Consider the following 16,819-nt stretch of genomic DNA (forward strand, 5'->3'; position numbering starts at 1 on the left):
CAAATAATGTCGCCGCGAAGCGTCAGTAAACATTTTATCTCTAACAAATGTTGTTCCCCAAGCCGTGATGTTGCAGCCCTAGATGTTTGATGCAAAATCTTTGGAACATGATATATACACAAGCTTTTCAAAATTTTCGAGTGCTAAACATTAGTTCTGTTTCGGTCTCATGTATCTGCAATTGGATACGGCTCCCACTTCACGCAAATATGTTCATGTCTTTGCACATTAAGAACCACCATCATTTCTCCACACCAGAATTTTCTCTTACGACTATCATCAACCTCGACTCCTGTCCTCATAAACAATTCCCTGCCGGATACTACATACCATATAAATGCAGACATTTGAAGGGCTTATTTCAATAGTGGTAGAAGTCCATTACTTTCACTTTTCTGTCTATATTGCTTCTGAAAGTAATGAGCCAAACAAACAGAAAGGAAGGTTCATCTCTAGCGAGAAGCCATATGCTTGAATATTTCTTGTATCTCAACTGCAGATTTTTCAGCGCTCATTTAACTTTAGGACTCTGTATCTCAATATGAACAAAAATGGACTTGTACCACTATTGAAATAAGCCCTTCATTTGCTCATCTGGTAGCCCTGCCAGGTAAAACTGCACGATTCAGCAATCGGCACGATCTTGCTGCGAGGAAACAAGGTTTCCCCACTGGTCATCATTATTATGTAAGAGATACATTTCATTAGTTTATTCGGTATCTACTCGGTGTCATCATTCATTACCACAATTTCCCTCTTACCTAGAACATCCACCTCACCTGCATGGTCCAAAAGATTCGTCACAGTCGCAGCTTTTATTTCATCTGATTATCATCGGTAGCAACAGTTGTGTCACAGTTGGCTACTAGAATTACATCATTTTGGTCAACAGCTACCTCTTGAGTCCCTGTTCGACTTAAAAGGAGGAAGGGTGGAGCACTTGCACGCGAACGGAAAGGTCCAGAACTCGAGTCTCGGTCCGGCATCAAGTTTTCATCTGCCGGGGGCTTCATTTCAGGTCATACTACGCTGAAGAGTGAAAATCTCATTCTACAGGCAACCGACTTTTCTCCTATACAGCTGCGAGAGCAACGGTCCGCTGCGACATTGTAACTCCTTCAGTGTGGAGTACCTCACCGCCAGTCTGATTCTGTACTATCTCCTCGTCTGCTGTTTCCTCAATACTCTCGCTTTCCGATGTAGGGGTCGCTAACATGATTACCGTTATTACATGATAGCTATGGCCAGAAACCTCAGAATTTGAGTGGTCAGCTGGCTTTGTTCCTCTCCTCGAAAGACTTTCCACATTCCTTTAGGGGATAGGCGAGGTATTATTACATTTCACCTGGTACTGTGCTATTTCAGTATCAGTCTAACTATCGGATAGAACTTACCTCAGATGTTTCCTTACACCTCTCACGAAACTACCGTCTTAGTAGCTTCCACTCTTATTTCGTTATCATCTCGTTTTGCTGATAGCGCTTCAGTTCCTTCAGAACCATCATATTTGATAGGACTGCCAAACATTCACATTGTTTAGAATTAAGCACTGGTGCGATGAAGCAGTCAATACGCAGCGTCCACGTAGGCAGTAGCCATCACAGGGGACCTCGTGTTAGGCTCTATGTTGGCGAAAGTCTGACTCTAAGGTCTCACGCACTTACAGGAGTAGGAAGAGGAAAATCGAGTATGACGTTTACTGTTTTGGAGCCGTAAATGATCTTCGTGATTCACGTGATGGGAAGAAAACCGCCGTCTGCCATCTGCATAACATGACAGGATCCTACATCTTCCAACTATCATGCTCCACCGTTGCTCCTTACTGCCAGTATTTCTCTGTCTCTCGCTCTTATAAATACTACAGTGGCTTCCTTGATTTTATCTTGTAAATTTAACGGCTGTTCAAACTGACTGCTTGATTCAAGCCTATATGTAGGACTGTGAAAGATAATCCCAAGATCACAGAGTATGGAATCACCTTCTGTGGTTTCCACTAGTTAGAGGGAGTGGGGAAAGTAAGTAGTACTAAATTATCTTCGTTCAGGCCCTGATGAGCACATTGAACCAGACCTGTCATCCTTTTCCAGTGGCATCATCGGATGTGGTATAGAGGGGAATGGGGTCAGCATACCGCTCTCCTTGTCGTTGTCGCGTTTCTTGAGCTTGGAACCATTACTAATCGGTCGAGTACCTTCCCAGTTGCCGGCCGCTGTGACCGAGCGATTCTAGGGGCTTCAGTCTGGAACCGCGCTGCTGCTACGGTCGCAGGTTCGCATCCAGCCTTGGGCATGGATGTGTGTGATGTCCTTAGGTTTAAGTAGTTCTAAGTCTAGGGGACTGATGACCTCAGATGTTAAGTCCCATAATGCTTAGAACCATTTGAACCTCCCCAGTTGGCCCCATGATGCTGACTGCACGCCGTTCCAATCCTCTTACGAAGGAAAAATCCCTGGAAGCACTGGGTATTGAAGCCTTGTCCCCCAGATGGCAGTTAGCTGCGCTGACCACTCAACTACAGACAAGTGGAGCGAGGTGATGTGCAATACGAGATGCTGTTTGTAGGTACCCAATATATAGTAACCAGAATTGGACACTGCCAGGAGGCGCCGGCCGACTGTCTGAGAAGGTCGACGCCACGAAACGCAACAACAGCAACTGGCGAACAACAAAGACAACACGACAAAATGGCAAGTCTGGAGAGTGGAACAAGTAGGGAGTCTATACATAGCAATATCGGGAACCATGCAACGCTGAGTACAATGGACAATACGAGAGCGCAGTCGGATCACGACTGAGGACCGGGCCCCTGCTCTGCTAGCTCCACAGGCGGCCGTAGGCGCCGATATGCTGCCGCGTAGGTATTGGAGAGGGAGGGGGGGGGGGGGGGCGTGTCCAACGATGATGCAGCGACATCCGTGCTCACAAATATTATAGTGCGATTAAAACTACTTTGTACTTGACAGCTAGCCGAGCGCGTGACCGTGAGACAGTGCAGGCCAATCGCACGCTGACGTTCAGCACCCCTCCCCTGCATAGTTGCCACTGCTTATGCGTCGTGGTACAGTACCTGCTAACACCTGGTCTTGTGCGCGTCGTGTTGTGTGAACTGCATTATCTCAGTGTCTGCTTCTCCTTTGTTTCCACTACGAGTGTGTGATAAATTACTGTAGTGACCTCTGTGAACAAAATGTCCGAAAATAAAATGCGTGGTCGTCCTAGCGTTCGTAGTCCGAAATCATCTTTGAAGAAAGTTGGGCAAGGAATAGCATTGAGAGGACAATCGCGCGAATACGTCTGCAACGAATAAGGTAGTCGAGAGGCCTGCGGCAGCATTAAGAATAAGCAGAACAACCGCTATAAACATAGGCAAAGAGCAAAATGAAAAACTGAATACACATTCCGGGCCATCAAATCTTAACTCCGAACCCCCAAGTGTGGAAACTGGGGAAAAAAACGACGCGTCGAGAAACGTGTGACGAATGTTAATTCTTTCGGACAGGATGCGATTAGCAGACATTTGTATGCATATTATCACCGTAGAGAGCATCCAATGTTACAAAAACTGCATGTAACGCTTAAAGAAGCTGGTCTTTTCGTTGGTAGTAAGTCATCTCTTCGGCTGGTTTTATTAAACCTGGGATTTAATTACGAAAAATTAAGTGGTCGTACAGTTCTCTTGGAACGGTAAGATATTGCTGCTTGGCGATGCCGATTTTTGTGGCAGGTAAAGAACGTTGAATTCGATGATTTAGTGTGGCTAGATGAAACATGGGTGAATTCTGGTCATGCACTGAAGATACATGTTTTCAGGTCAAAGAAAACCTCAGATTTTCACGAGGAAATGAACCACGCCATCTTTGTATGATGGTTTGAAAATTCAGTGTTACCGAATTTGGAGAAACCGTCGTACATCATTATTGACTATGCGCCATACCACACTGTTGTAAAGGGCAAAGCCCCAACGCTAAGACGAAATTATACTGTGGTTACGGCGGAATAATATACAATTCGATGACGGAATGAAGAAAGTGGAACTATTGAAACTTGTGTCACAACATAAGCCACGACACCCGACATACGTTGTAGAAGTTGCCAATAAACATGGACATTCTGTAATTAGATTACGTCCCTATCATTGTCACTTTAATGCTATAGAGCTAATATGGGCCCAAAACAAGGGGTACATAGCACGTGGAAACAAGAAATTCAGGCTTTCAGAAGTGGAAAGACTAAAGTAACTGTGGAAAACTGGAGTAATGTTGTAGTACATACAAAAGCTGTCATTCAGGAGGCATGGAAGAACGAATCCTTATTGGAAGATAGTGTTTTCAAATTAATTATTGCCGTCTGGGAGTCATCTGAAAGTTCTAGCGACACAGATATAAGCGGCGCTTTCCAGCTGTCGGACACAGAACACGTCGAGTGATGGTAAGTTGCAAAAAAAAAAAAAAAAAAGAAAAAAAAAAGAAAAAAAATTGAACCTTTTGATGGTGTTGGTCTCGTTGTATTGGTATTTTGAGTTTTGTGATATGTTGCGAAATTCATGCACAAGACTAACGGCGGTATATGTGCTGCTTTCTCCCACCCCGTGTAAGTTATATCAGCACTTCAACGGTACGCACAATTCTATTCTCGTCTTGGCGAAACTGTAGCACCCACCCACTTCCAACAAGCTCTAAAAATAAATTCAAACCTTTCCGAAACTTTTTCTCGCTTTGACGCCCTACGAAAAACGTAAAGGGAAAAAGTTTGTTGCTTACTACATTTCTGATGTTGATTTAGAAAAAGTTCCGCGTCAGGCGTGAAATTTTAGTTTATTACTTCACTATTACTGGCTGTATTGCTCAGAAAGTTTGCAAACATTATCGAAATATGCCACTGAAGACAAGATTAAAATTTTGTTGTTGTACGACACATTGTTTAGGAGATAGGGAATGATTAATACTGAGTATCGTGAAAAATGGTTCAAATGGCTCTGAGCACTATGGGACTTAACAGCTATGGTCATCAGTCCCCTAGAACTTAGAACTACTTAAACCTAACTAACCTAAGGACAGCACACAACACCCAGTCATCACGAGGCAGAGAAAATCCCTGACCAGTTAAATATTTCTCTATTTCAGTAGCACAAAATTTTCACTGAGTTAAAAAAGTGTCAGTCCTCATATCACTACCATGTACAGTTGCCAAATTATAAAAAACACGACTTCCATTTTTTACAAGGGCAGCTGGCAACGTTGCACGGCCGCTCAGCAAACTGTCAAGTACAAAGTAGTTCTAATCGCGCTATAGGAGCGCCGCCTAGCAGCTGTCGTCTACGTCCATGCGTTCTGACGGGCTTTCGAGCTCGTCGATTCAGGATACCAGACAATAGATGCTGGTACTTAGCTCGCATGCGCAGGTCGCTTACTACAGTGGCCGTAATCAAAAATGTTACCAACTTGAAAAAACAAGCCTCACATTTCTCGAGCACTACGTAGCTGAATGGTCAGCTCGGCTGACTGCCATGCAGCAGACCCGGGTTAGATTTCCTTGGTGAGAGGACTGGTGCAGGATGTACTCAGCCTTGTGGGGCCAACTGAGGAGCTGCTCGACCGATTAGTGGCAGTTCCAACGACTCTTCAAACCGCCCTGGGTGAAGCTATTGGCAGAGGATGACACGGCGGTCGATCGTGCCCGATTGGCCCTTCTAGGGCCAGAACGAGAAACGTAACTTAGTTTTACCTTAGTTTCGTGTCTATCCGTAAGTCCCTATTTGTTTTTCTTTCTCTTGTCCAATCATAGGGTAAAATGATGTTAATTTAATGTGGTGCTCCTCTTAATGTCGTAGGGCGGCATCAGGGCAGTGGTGTGGACGGACGTGGTGCAGACAGTGATGATGTTCGGAGCAGTGCTCCTGGTCGTCATCAAGGGCACCATCGACGTCGGAGGGCTGTCCGTCGTCTGGAGCCGCAATTTTGAGTCGGGCCGCCTTGATCCTCCAGGGTGAGTGTCACGTCCTCAAATGCTTGGCCTCACTGGCACTACACAATCACTAACACTCCAGTTAAATCTCAACATTTTCATGTTGTTCTACAACTGTCTAACAACGATTTTATGTTGGAACTCTTCCTTTTGGACCGTGTTCGCATAGAGAAACAACAATATGGGATATATGTATGAAGATGGTATATATTCTTTCGCACATGTCCGAAAGGTCAGATAACATTGGTGACCATGCAGCGCGTTAGAATGAAATTACAATGAAATGAATACCCCTAGCTGCATACAGACGTTGATAGAAGTCAACGGGGACAGTTGAAAATGTGTCCCCCGACCTAGACTCGAAACCGGGATCTCCTGCTTGCATGGCATACGCTCTATCCATCTGAGCCACCGAGGACACAGAGGACAGTGCGACTGCAGGGACTTATCTTTGGCACCCCTCCCGTTGACCCACATTCGCAACTTAAAGTCCCGCACTATATTCATAGTGCCCCTGCCCATTATACTCATTACTCGCGGCTTTACTGCCGATTCCCGTAAGAGTTCGGGCACTGTTTGTGCATCCGCACAGAAGAAGATGGTCAAATGGCCGGTGAGCCTTAACTATATATATATGAAGATCTTCTGTGGGGATGCACAGCCGGTCGCGGTGGCCGAGCGGTTCTAAGCGCTTTAGTCCAGAACCGCGCGACTGCTACGGTCGCAGGTTCGAATCCTGCCTCGCGCGTGGATGTGTGCGATGACCTCAGGTTAGTCAGGTTTAAGCAATTCTAGGGGACTGATGACCTCAGATGTTAAGTCCCATAGTGCTCAGAGCCATGTGAACCATTTTGCAGATGCACAAACAGTTCCCGAACTCTTACGGGAATCGGCAGTAAAGCCGCGAGTAATGAATATAATGGGCAGTCGCACGGTAGTTCAGCGTGTTCGGTCAGAGAGCCGGTTGATCTCTGTAATAAAAAAAAACTGAGTGGAAGGATCAACCACCGAACTCGAACACGATGTCTTGCGACGTCCGCAACGACCAAACACAACGGAAAAAAAAAAAAAAAAAAAAAAAAAAAAAAAAAAAAAAAAAAAAAAAAAGGATGGATAAGGCGTCTGCCATGTAAGCGGGTGATCCCGGGTTCGAGTCCGGGTCGGGGCACACATTTTCACCTGTCCCCGTTGATATATATCAACGCCTGTATGCAGCTAGGGGTATTCATTCCATTGCAATAACAATATGGGAACTGTGAGTCCGGCTTGACGCAAAATACTTTACGTTATTTGTTTACTTGTTTATTCCCCAAACTAGTTTCGGCGATAAATATCGTCATCATCAGTGTTTTTAAGAATGCTACAACATAAACGAATAAAGTAGTATGAAAGTATCCACAGAGAACTATATTCAAAAAACAAACAGTAAAAATATGTAATAATGTGTTACAATGTTTGTATAACTACACTATTTTCTGCATGGCAGAGGGTTCTTCGAACCACTTCTAGAATATTTCTCTAGCGTTCCGTTCTCTAACAGCGCTTTGGATATACGAACACTTAAATCTCTCTATGTGGTATCTGTTCTTTCGGACTTACCTGAAAGAACAGATACTGTTTGATCCTGAAGCCAGTATGGATCAAGACACAAAGTAATTAATGACATTTAGCTGCTAGTGGACATTGCTTTACAGAGCATCTGCCTAGTGAGAAGGAGACCCGAGTTTGTATCCCGGTATGGCATAAATTTTCAGCTAGGACGTGTAACCACCTCCTCCACTTGCCAGAAATGCTGATCATACTCTAAGAATTTTATGGTGTATTGTAGTGTGTGTATCATTATGTTGAAAATAAAACAGTCACGGTTGCAAAGTTATTTTTATTTAAAAATAACGTGCCCCGTAGCGGTTAGTCATCATCAGATCATCTAATAGGAAAACGAACTCTAATTAAATAACTATCATACATTATAAGACATTGTTCCAAGTGAGCCAATAGCTTAATTAAAACCGCAAACAACACTCACGTAAGACTATCAAACGAAGTTCACTGCCCCGACTACCAAAGCTCAATGTCAGCCACATACACATAAAATCGTCTGGACGAAAATTCGGCCATCATAGTAAGGAAAAGGAACAGTCAGAAACTAGACGAAAAAATTTCGAAAATTAACCCACAGCTTTAACGGAAACGTAGTCTGACAAACCAATAAAGGAAACTGTAAGTAGGCTGTTTAGGTTTTTATGTTGGTAACTTCACGTAGCACTCTGTATGAAAATCACTGGCTGTGCTGTGTGCAGTCTGTGTCTGATTGGCACTGTTGGAATACTCGCTATTGTAGTGTTGGTTGGGCAGTTGGATGTGAACAGCACGTAGCGCTGCGCAGTTGGAGGTGAGCCGCCAGCAGTGGTGGATGTGGGGAGAGAGATGGCAGAATTTCGAGAGCGGACGATCTGGGCGTGTGTCCATCAGAAAGAGTAAATTTGTAATACTGGATATCATGAACTGATATATATACAGGGTGTTACAAAAAGGTACGGCCAAACTTTCAGGAAACATTCCTCACACACAAATAAAGAAAAGATGTTACGTGGACATGTGTCCGGAAACGCTTAATTTCCATGATAGAGCTCATTTTAGTTTCGTCAGTATGTACTGTACTTCCTCGATTCACCGCCAGTTGGCCCAATTGAAGGAAGGTAATGTTGACTTCGGTGCTTGTGTTGACATGCGACTCATTGCTCTACAGTACTAGCATCAAGCACATCAGCACGTAGCATCAACAGGTTAGTGTTCATCACGAACGTGGTTTTGCAGTCAGTGCAATGTTTGCAAATGCATAGTTGGGAGATGCCCATTTGATGTATGGATTAGCACGGGGCAATAGCCGTGGCGCGGTACGTTTGTATCGAGACAGGTTTCCAGAACGAAGGTGTCCCGACAGGAAGATGTTCGAAGTAATTGATCGGCGTCTTAGGGAGCACGGAACATTCCAGCCTATGACTCGCGACTGGGGAAGACCTAGAACGACGAGGACACCTGCAATGAACGAGGCAATTCTTCGTGCAGTTGACGATAACCCTAATGTCAGCGTCAGAGAAGTTGCTGCTGTACAAGGTAACGTTGACCACGTCACTGTATGGAGAGTGCTCGGGAGAACCAGTTGCTTCCGTACCATGTACAGCGTGTGCAGGCAGCTGATTGGCCTCCACGGGTACACTTCTGCGAATGGTTCATCCAACAATGTGTCAGTCCTCATTTCAGTGCAAACGTTCCCTTTACGGATGAGGCTTCATTCCAACGTGATCAAATTGTAAATTTTCACAATCAACATGTGTGGGCTGACGAGAATCTGCACGCAATTGTGCAATCACGTCATCAACACAGATTTTCTGTGAACGTTTGGGCAGGCATTGTTGGTGATGTTTTGATTGGGCCCCATGTTCTTCCACCTACGCTCAATGGAGCACGTTATCATGATTTCATACGGGATACTCTACCTGTGCTGCTAGAACATGTGCCTTTACAAGTACGACAAAACATATGGTTCATGCACGATGGAGCTCCTGCACATTTCAGTCGAAGTGTTCGTACGGTTCTCAACAACAGATTCGGTGACCGATGGATTGGTAGAGGCGGACCAATTCCATGGCTCCACGCTCTCCTGACCTCAACCCTCTTGACTTTCATTTATGGGGCCGTTTGAAAGCTCTTGTCTACGCAACCCCGGTACCAAATGTAGAGACTCTTCGTGCTCGTATTGTGGACGGCTGTGATACAATACGCCATTCTCCAGGACTGCATCAGCGCATCAGGGTTTCCATGCGACGGAGGGTGGATGCATGTATCCTCGCTAACGGAGGACATTTTGAACATTCCCTGTAACAATGTGTTTGAAGTCACGCTGGTACGTTCTGTTGCTGTGTGTTTCAATTCCATGATTAATGTGATTTGAAGAGAAGTAATAAAATGAGCTCTAACATGGAAAGTAAGCGTTTCCGGACACATGTCCACACAACATACTTTCTTTCTTTGTGTGTGACAAATGTTTCCTGAAAGTTTGGCCGAACCTTTTTGTAACACCCTGTATATATGATGATTTTTGAACACTATTAAGGTAAATACATTGTTTGTTCTCTATCAAAATCTTTCATTTGCTATCTGTACCTATCAGTAGTTAGTGCCTTCAGTAGTTAGAATCTTTTATTTAGCTGGCAGTATTGGCGCTCGCTGTATTGCAGTAGTTCGAGTAACGAAGATTTTTGTGAGGTAAGTGATTCATGAAAGGTATAGGTTATTGTTAGTCAGGGCCATTCTTTTGTAGGGATTATTGAAAGTCAGATTGCGTTGCGCTAAAAATATTGTCTGTCAGTTTAGTGTTGATGAGATTAAGTAAAGATACAAATGTCTGAGTACGTTAAGGTCTGCTCAGTTGTTTGAAAATCAAATAACGTAAGAGGTTTACCAGCACAGTAATTCATAAATTTTTAAGGGGAGGTTTCAAAACCAACGAATAATTACAACTGTTATAGCAACAAGCAAACCACAACGTAGAGTCATGCGTACATCACATTGGCCTGGATGCGAAACAGCTGGATGATCTAACCGGCAGCGGTACTTAAAATTACCAAATGGCGAATGGCCACATATATCCGCGCTATTACAACGAAAGCAAGACAGTTGCGGGTGAGGCTAATATGAAGCTGATTAACCTATACTTGATAAGAAGGATCGAAGTAGAGTAAAATTAAGATGTAATGAAAATTAAAGTTACTGAACACGTAGTATTGGCCATCCAGATTACGTGCAATATTATGATGCATACTGTACATACTAGGTAAACAGTATTGTGGTAAACCACTATAATATAAAATTATATGAATACGTGGTGTCTGCTCCTTCGAAAGCACAGGCACCATGCAGATCCCTCAGGTGTGAAACACTGGGATCACTGGCTGTCAGCTGCAGCGGGACATTAAGCGGTAGCAGCGGCTTCCAGCGAAGATGTGTGCTGGACTGGGATTCGAACCCTGGATCTCCTGCTTACTATGCACGTGTGGCACTCACGGCACCATCCACGACGCAGCGTTACCGCAACTGCACGGACTATCTCGGTATGCCTCACGGCCGGTCAACATTCCTTCATTTATTTATAACAATGTCTCCTGACACTGTCATTGGTGACGATTCTGCAACTGTAAAAGATTTATGAACTTTACTCTCAATTGAACGACCGAGCGAGGTGGCGCAGTGGTTAGCACACTGGACTCGCATTCGGGAGTACGACGGTTCAATCCCGCGTCCGGACATCCTTTTGTAGGTTTTCCGAAACTGAAATCGCTCCAGGCAAATGCCGGGATGGTTTCTCTGAAAGGGCACGGCCGACTTCCTTCCCCGTCCTTCCCTAATCCACTGAGACTGATGACCTCGATGTTTGGTCTCTCCCTCCAACCAACCCAACCCAACCCTCAACTGAACGATCTTTCTGACGTTAGCAGCATTAAGAATGAAGTTTTTATCTGTTAGTGGAATATGAGAGTTTGTGCGGAACTGGGACCCGAACTCGGGTTTCCCGCATTTTGAGCGATCGCCGTAACCAATTCGGCTATCCGAATTCGCTTCCAGGGCCGAACCAAATTTTTATATGTAGTCTATTTACGACCCCATCATTTGCAACTATTCTTGAATTCCCACCCTAAGGTTTTAACTATGTCTGAAGAAACAGATATTGGTGACGATCTTGAAGCTGTAGCAAATTTATGAAATTTATTCAAAATTGCAGGATATTTCTGACATTAACTGCAATTATATAAAAAGATGTCCTCCACTCGTGGTCTCGTGGTAACTTTCTCGCTTACCGAGCACGCGATCCCGGGTTCGATTCCCGGCGGGATCAGGGAATTTCACCTGCCCCGAGATGACTGGGTGTTGTTGTGTCGTCTTCATCATCATCATTCATCCACATTACGGTCGGAGGAAGGCAACGGCGAACCATCTCCATTAGGATCTTGCCTAGTACGGCGGTGCGGGTCTCCCGCATCGTTCCCCTACGCTCTGTCAAGAAGCATGGGACTTCATTTCCATTTCCATATATAAGGATATCTCTACTCGTGACATATGAAAATTTGTGCCGGACCGGAACTCGAACACAGATTTCTCAATTATTTTGAGTGGTCACATCAACCAATTTGGCTATTCGAGCACGCTTCCATGGCCGGCGCAAATTTCCATATTTAATACTGTCTACGACACAATCTGCAAGTTGCAGAAGGACGAAGGAAAGCAAAAATCAAGGGAGATAGATCAGCTATGTTTGAATTAAATAAACATTTTCAGAAATTAGCTAGAAGAGATAAAAATATATTCTTTAATGAACAGTGCAAGGAACCTGAAGATAGTAACGGAATGGGGAAGACCTTTATAAGAAAATTAGAGAAATTAAAGGAAAATTCCAGGCAAAAATTGGAATGATAAAAGACAGAAACGGGAAAGATCTGAGTGAAGCAGGGGATGTTAAACAAAGTTGGGTAGAATATGTAGAAGACCTAAACAAAAGAACTGCATAATGACAGGGCTCCTACTGCTGATGTTAATGTTAATTTAGAACCAGAGCCAGATATTTTGGAGAGTGAAATCCAGTGGGCTCTTGAAAATATGGCTGATAGCAAAACTAATGGACATGATGAAATACCAGCAGAATTGTTTAAAGTCACTGGAAAGGATGCAGTGAAAGTGCTCCACTCAATATTTCAAAAAATATGGATCACACAGAAGTGGCCAGAAGACTGGAAAAGATCAGTATTCATCCCCATTCCAAAGAAGAGAAGTTCTAAAGAATGCACAGATTACCGAACAATCGCACTTATCTCACATGCTAGCAAAGTCATGTTGAAAATCTTACAAAATAGACTTCGCCAATATCTAGATCGAGAGCTACCAGATGAACAAGCTGGATTTAGGAAAGGAAGAGGAACTAGAGATCAAATTGCTAACATTTGGTGGATTATGGAAAAAGCAAGAGAATTCCAGAGAGATGTGTACCTCTGCTTTATTGACTACGCCAAAGCCTTTGACTGCGTCGATCACAACAAATTATGGAACGTACTGAAAAACATGGGTGTACCTCATTCATCTGATACGGAGTTTATACCTTGACCAAGAAGCCACGGTGAGAACTATGTATGGAACAACGAAATGGATAAAGATTCAGAAAGGGGTCCGCCAAGGCTGCATACTGTCACCGTACTTATTCAGTCTGTATGCAGAACATGTTATGAGGAATGCGAGGCTAGATGAAGGAGAAGCAGGAATTAAAATAGCTGGAATAAATGTAAACAACCTCAGGTACGCGGATGATACGATCCTGTTGGCAGAAAGTGAAGAAGCTTTGAGAACACTCTTGCTGAAGGCGAAAGACGAAAGTGAATCGGCCGGTCTTAGGCTGAATGTGAAGAAAACGAAAATTTTGGCAACTACACCTACCAATTCGTGGGATATAGCAGGAGAAACCATGGAGGTAGTGGCCACATTCAGTTATCTCGGTTCTGCTGATGGCGACTGCAGCCATGAAATCCGGAGACGCCTGTTGCTCGGTAGACAGGCGATGTCAAACCTTGACAAGGTTATAAGGTCCAGAGATATAACACTAGCAACAAAGATCCGTATTGTGAGGGCTATGGTCTTTCCAGTTGTGATATATGGATGTGAGACCTGGACCATTAGAAAGGCTGAACGGCGTAGAATTGACTCCTTCGAATTGTGGTGTGGGAAGAAACTTCTTAGATTTCCATGGACTGCAAAGAGAACCAACAGATCAATATTGGAGCAATAAAACCAGATTTCTCCCTGGAAGGTCTAATGTTAAAACAAAAGCTGACCTACTTTGGACATACAATGCGAAGGCATGCCTCGCTGGAAAAAACATTAATGCAGGGGAAGATTGAAGGAACTAGAAGAAGAGGACGTCAGAGGATGAGATGGATCGATGGCATCACAGAAGCAATGTGTTCCAACCTGGAAGGTCTACGGGAGACAGTGCAAGACAGGAAAAAGTGGCGTGATTTGGTTCATGGGGTCACGAAGAGTCGGAACCGACTAAACGAATAGAGAGAGGGTGACGACACAATTACTCGCACCTTTACTTGGATTACCTCCATAGATATTTGTTAATATAGGCCGACTGGTATTACTTTTCTGGTCTGTGATGCAAGGGCTTCTTTTTGAGAGGTGTTTGGCTCTGCTCCGTCACCTAGATATTTAACCTACTCCATCCGTATGATTTCCCGTCCCACCTGTAGTAGTGATGTTTGTACAGGCTGACGATTATAGAGCTATATGAAATAAAATCGTTATAACTTCTGAACGGTTTGCACTAGGAAGTTCAAACTCCACGATTGGCCGCGGGGCATGTTGGATATTAGTACACGCATGAATGGTTTGGTTTAGCGACGAAGCCCACTTTCATTTGGATGGGTTCGTCAATTAGCAGAACAGGCGCATTTGGGGGACTGAGGATCTGCATATTGCGATCGAGAAATCTCTTCACCGTCAACGAGTGACTGTGGTTTGCAATGTCCAGTCACAGAATAATCGGTGCGATATTCCTTGATGGAACCGCGACTACCAAAAGGTACGTGAAGGTTTTGGAAGGTGATTTCTTCCTCATTATCCAAAGTGACACTGATTTCGATAATATGTGGCTCATACATGACGGAGCTCAACCCCATCGAAGCAGGAAAGTGAAAATGGCTCTAAGCACTATCGGACCTAACATCTGAGGTCATCAGTCCCCTAGACTTAGAACTACTTAAACGTAACTAACCTAAGGACATAACACACATCCATGCCAGAGGCAGGATTCGAACCTGCGACCGTAGCAGTAGCGCGGTTCCAGGCTGAAGCGCCTAGAACCGCTCGGTCACAACTACCGGTTAGGAAAGTGATTGATGTCCTGGAGGAGCACTTTGGGGGACGCATTCTGGCTGTGGGGTGCCCAGAGGCGACTGGAATGGGCCTCGATTGGCCGCCATATTCTGTGGATATGAACACATACGACTTCTTTTTGTGGGGCTATATTAAGACAAGGTGTTCAGCAATAACCCCAAAAAAACTGCTCAGCAGAAAATAGACATTCAGGAGGTCATCGACAGCATCGATATTCCGAGACTTGAGTGGGCCATTCAGAATTTCACTCTTCATGTGCGCCACATCATCGTCAATGACGGCAGGCATATCGAACATGTCATAACCTAAATCCGAATATCTGTAGTGACCTTTTTTTTGGGGGGGGGGGTCATCAGTGTGCCGACTGGTTTGATGTGGCCCGCCCAAATTCCTCTTCAGCGCCAACCCGTTCATCTTATAGCAGCACTTGGAACCTATATCCTGCTCAGTTACCTAGGTATTCGACGTACTCCATCAGCTTCCTCTCCCGTCCTACCTGTAGTAATGATGTTTATTCAACGTTTTTTGTGTCGAATTAAGTGTCTGAAAGCCGTAGTTTGTAACTAATTTACGAATTTTTTTTCATATAGTTCAATAACTGACAGCCTGTAATAAAATCAGTTTTCTCGAAGAAGACGTGAAGTTCCACCTTTGCCGATCCTTTTATATTTGTATTTGTTTTCTTCTTATTGCAAGCTCAGCGACAGAGAGCAGTCAGTTTACCTTACTTACAGACTGGACCTGGACCCCACGGTGCGCCAGGCGCTACCCAGCCTGCTGCTGGGAGGCGCCATACACTGGCTCTTCATAGCGGGCGTCCACCAGATCATGATGCAGCGCTACCTCGCACTGCCCACGCTCACCAAGGCCAACATGTGAGTATGTGTGACTGTCTCACAGAATATTTGACTAATCGATCACAGTCATTCCATTATCTGCGGGCCGAACCGCACAATAACCCTGGGTTCGGTATGGGGCGGTGGTGGGGTGGGTGGACTGTTGTGGCCTGTCGTGGGGTTGTGAACCACTGAGGGCTACGGTGGGACGAAGCCTCTCCGTCACTTCTAGATCCCCGGTTTCAATACACACAACACACAATACAATATGTACACTACTGGCCATTAAAATTGCAACACCAAGGAAATATGCAGATAATAAAGAGGTATTCATTGGACAAATATATTATACTAGAACTGACATGTGATTACATTTTCACGCAATTTGGGTGCATAGATCCTGAGAAATCAGTACCCAGAGCAACCACCTCTGACCTTAATAACGGCCTTGATAGCCTGGGCATTGAGTCAAACAGAGCATGGATAGTGTGTACAGGTACAGCTGCCTATGCAGCTTCAGCACGATACCACAGTTCATCAAGGGTAGTGACTGGCTTATTGTGACGAGAGAAAGCTGTGGGCAAAGAAATGATTAATGCAAAAGAAGAAATTTACACACGCTCTGCTACTTAAAAAGCTACGCTGGAGTTATTTAACAACGACTGAAACGATAACTGTGTGAAGATCACTAGAAGAGCTTCTTATTAGACGACCAGACCAGAGATCTGGAGAATGTGCTGGCCAGGGCAGCAGTCGAACATTTTCTGTATCCACAAAGGCCCGTACAGGACCTGCAACCTGCGGTCGTGCATTATCCTGCTAAAATGTAGGGTTTCGCAGGGATCGAATAAAGGGTAGAGCCACGGGTCGTAACACATCTGAAATGTAAAGTCCGCTGTTCAAAGTGCCGTCAGTGCGAACAAGAGGTGACCGAGACGTGTAACCAATGGCACCACATATCATCACCCCGGGTGATACGCCAGTATGGCGGTGACGAATACACGCTTCCAATGTGAGTTCACCGCAATGTCGCCAAACACGGATGCAACCATCATGATTCTGTAAACAGAACCTGG

At 44.5% G+C, this 16,819-nt stretch overlaps 1 protein-coding gene across 1 annotated transcript in view; it reads left to right on the forward strand.

Annotated features, from left to right (window-relative positions):
- LOC124619547 (sodium-coupled monocarboxylate transporter 1-like) overlaps nucleotides 1-16,819 on the forward strand; it is a 182,890-nt gene that overhangs the window by 82,946 nt on the left and 83,125 nt on the right. The window contains exons 7-8 of the mRNA XM_047146017.1: nucleotides 5,831-5,985; nucleotides 15,642-15,782. Coding sequence (XP_047001973.1) covers nucleotides 5,831-5,985; nucleotides 15,642-15,782 — 296 coding nt within the window. The remainder of the gene's footprint in view (nucleotides 1-5,830; nucleotides 5,986-15,641; nucleotides 15,783-16,819) is intronic.

Source organism: Schistocerca americana, chromosome 6 (genome assembly GCF_021461395.2).
Source record: "Schistocerca americana isolate TAMUIC-IGC-003095 chromosome 6, iqSchAmer2.1, whole genome shotgun sequence".
NCBI classification, from domain to species: Eukaryota; Metazoa; Arthropoda; class Insecta; order Orthoptera; family Acrididae; genus Schistocerca; species Schistocerca americana.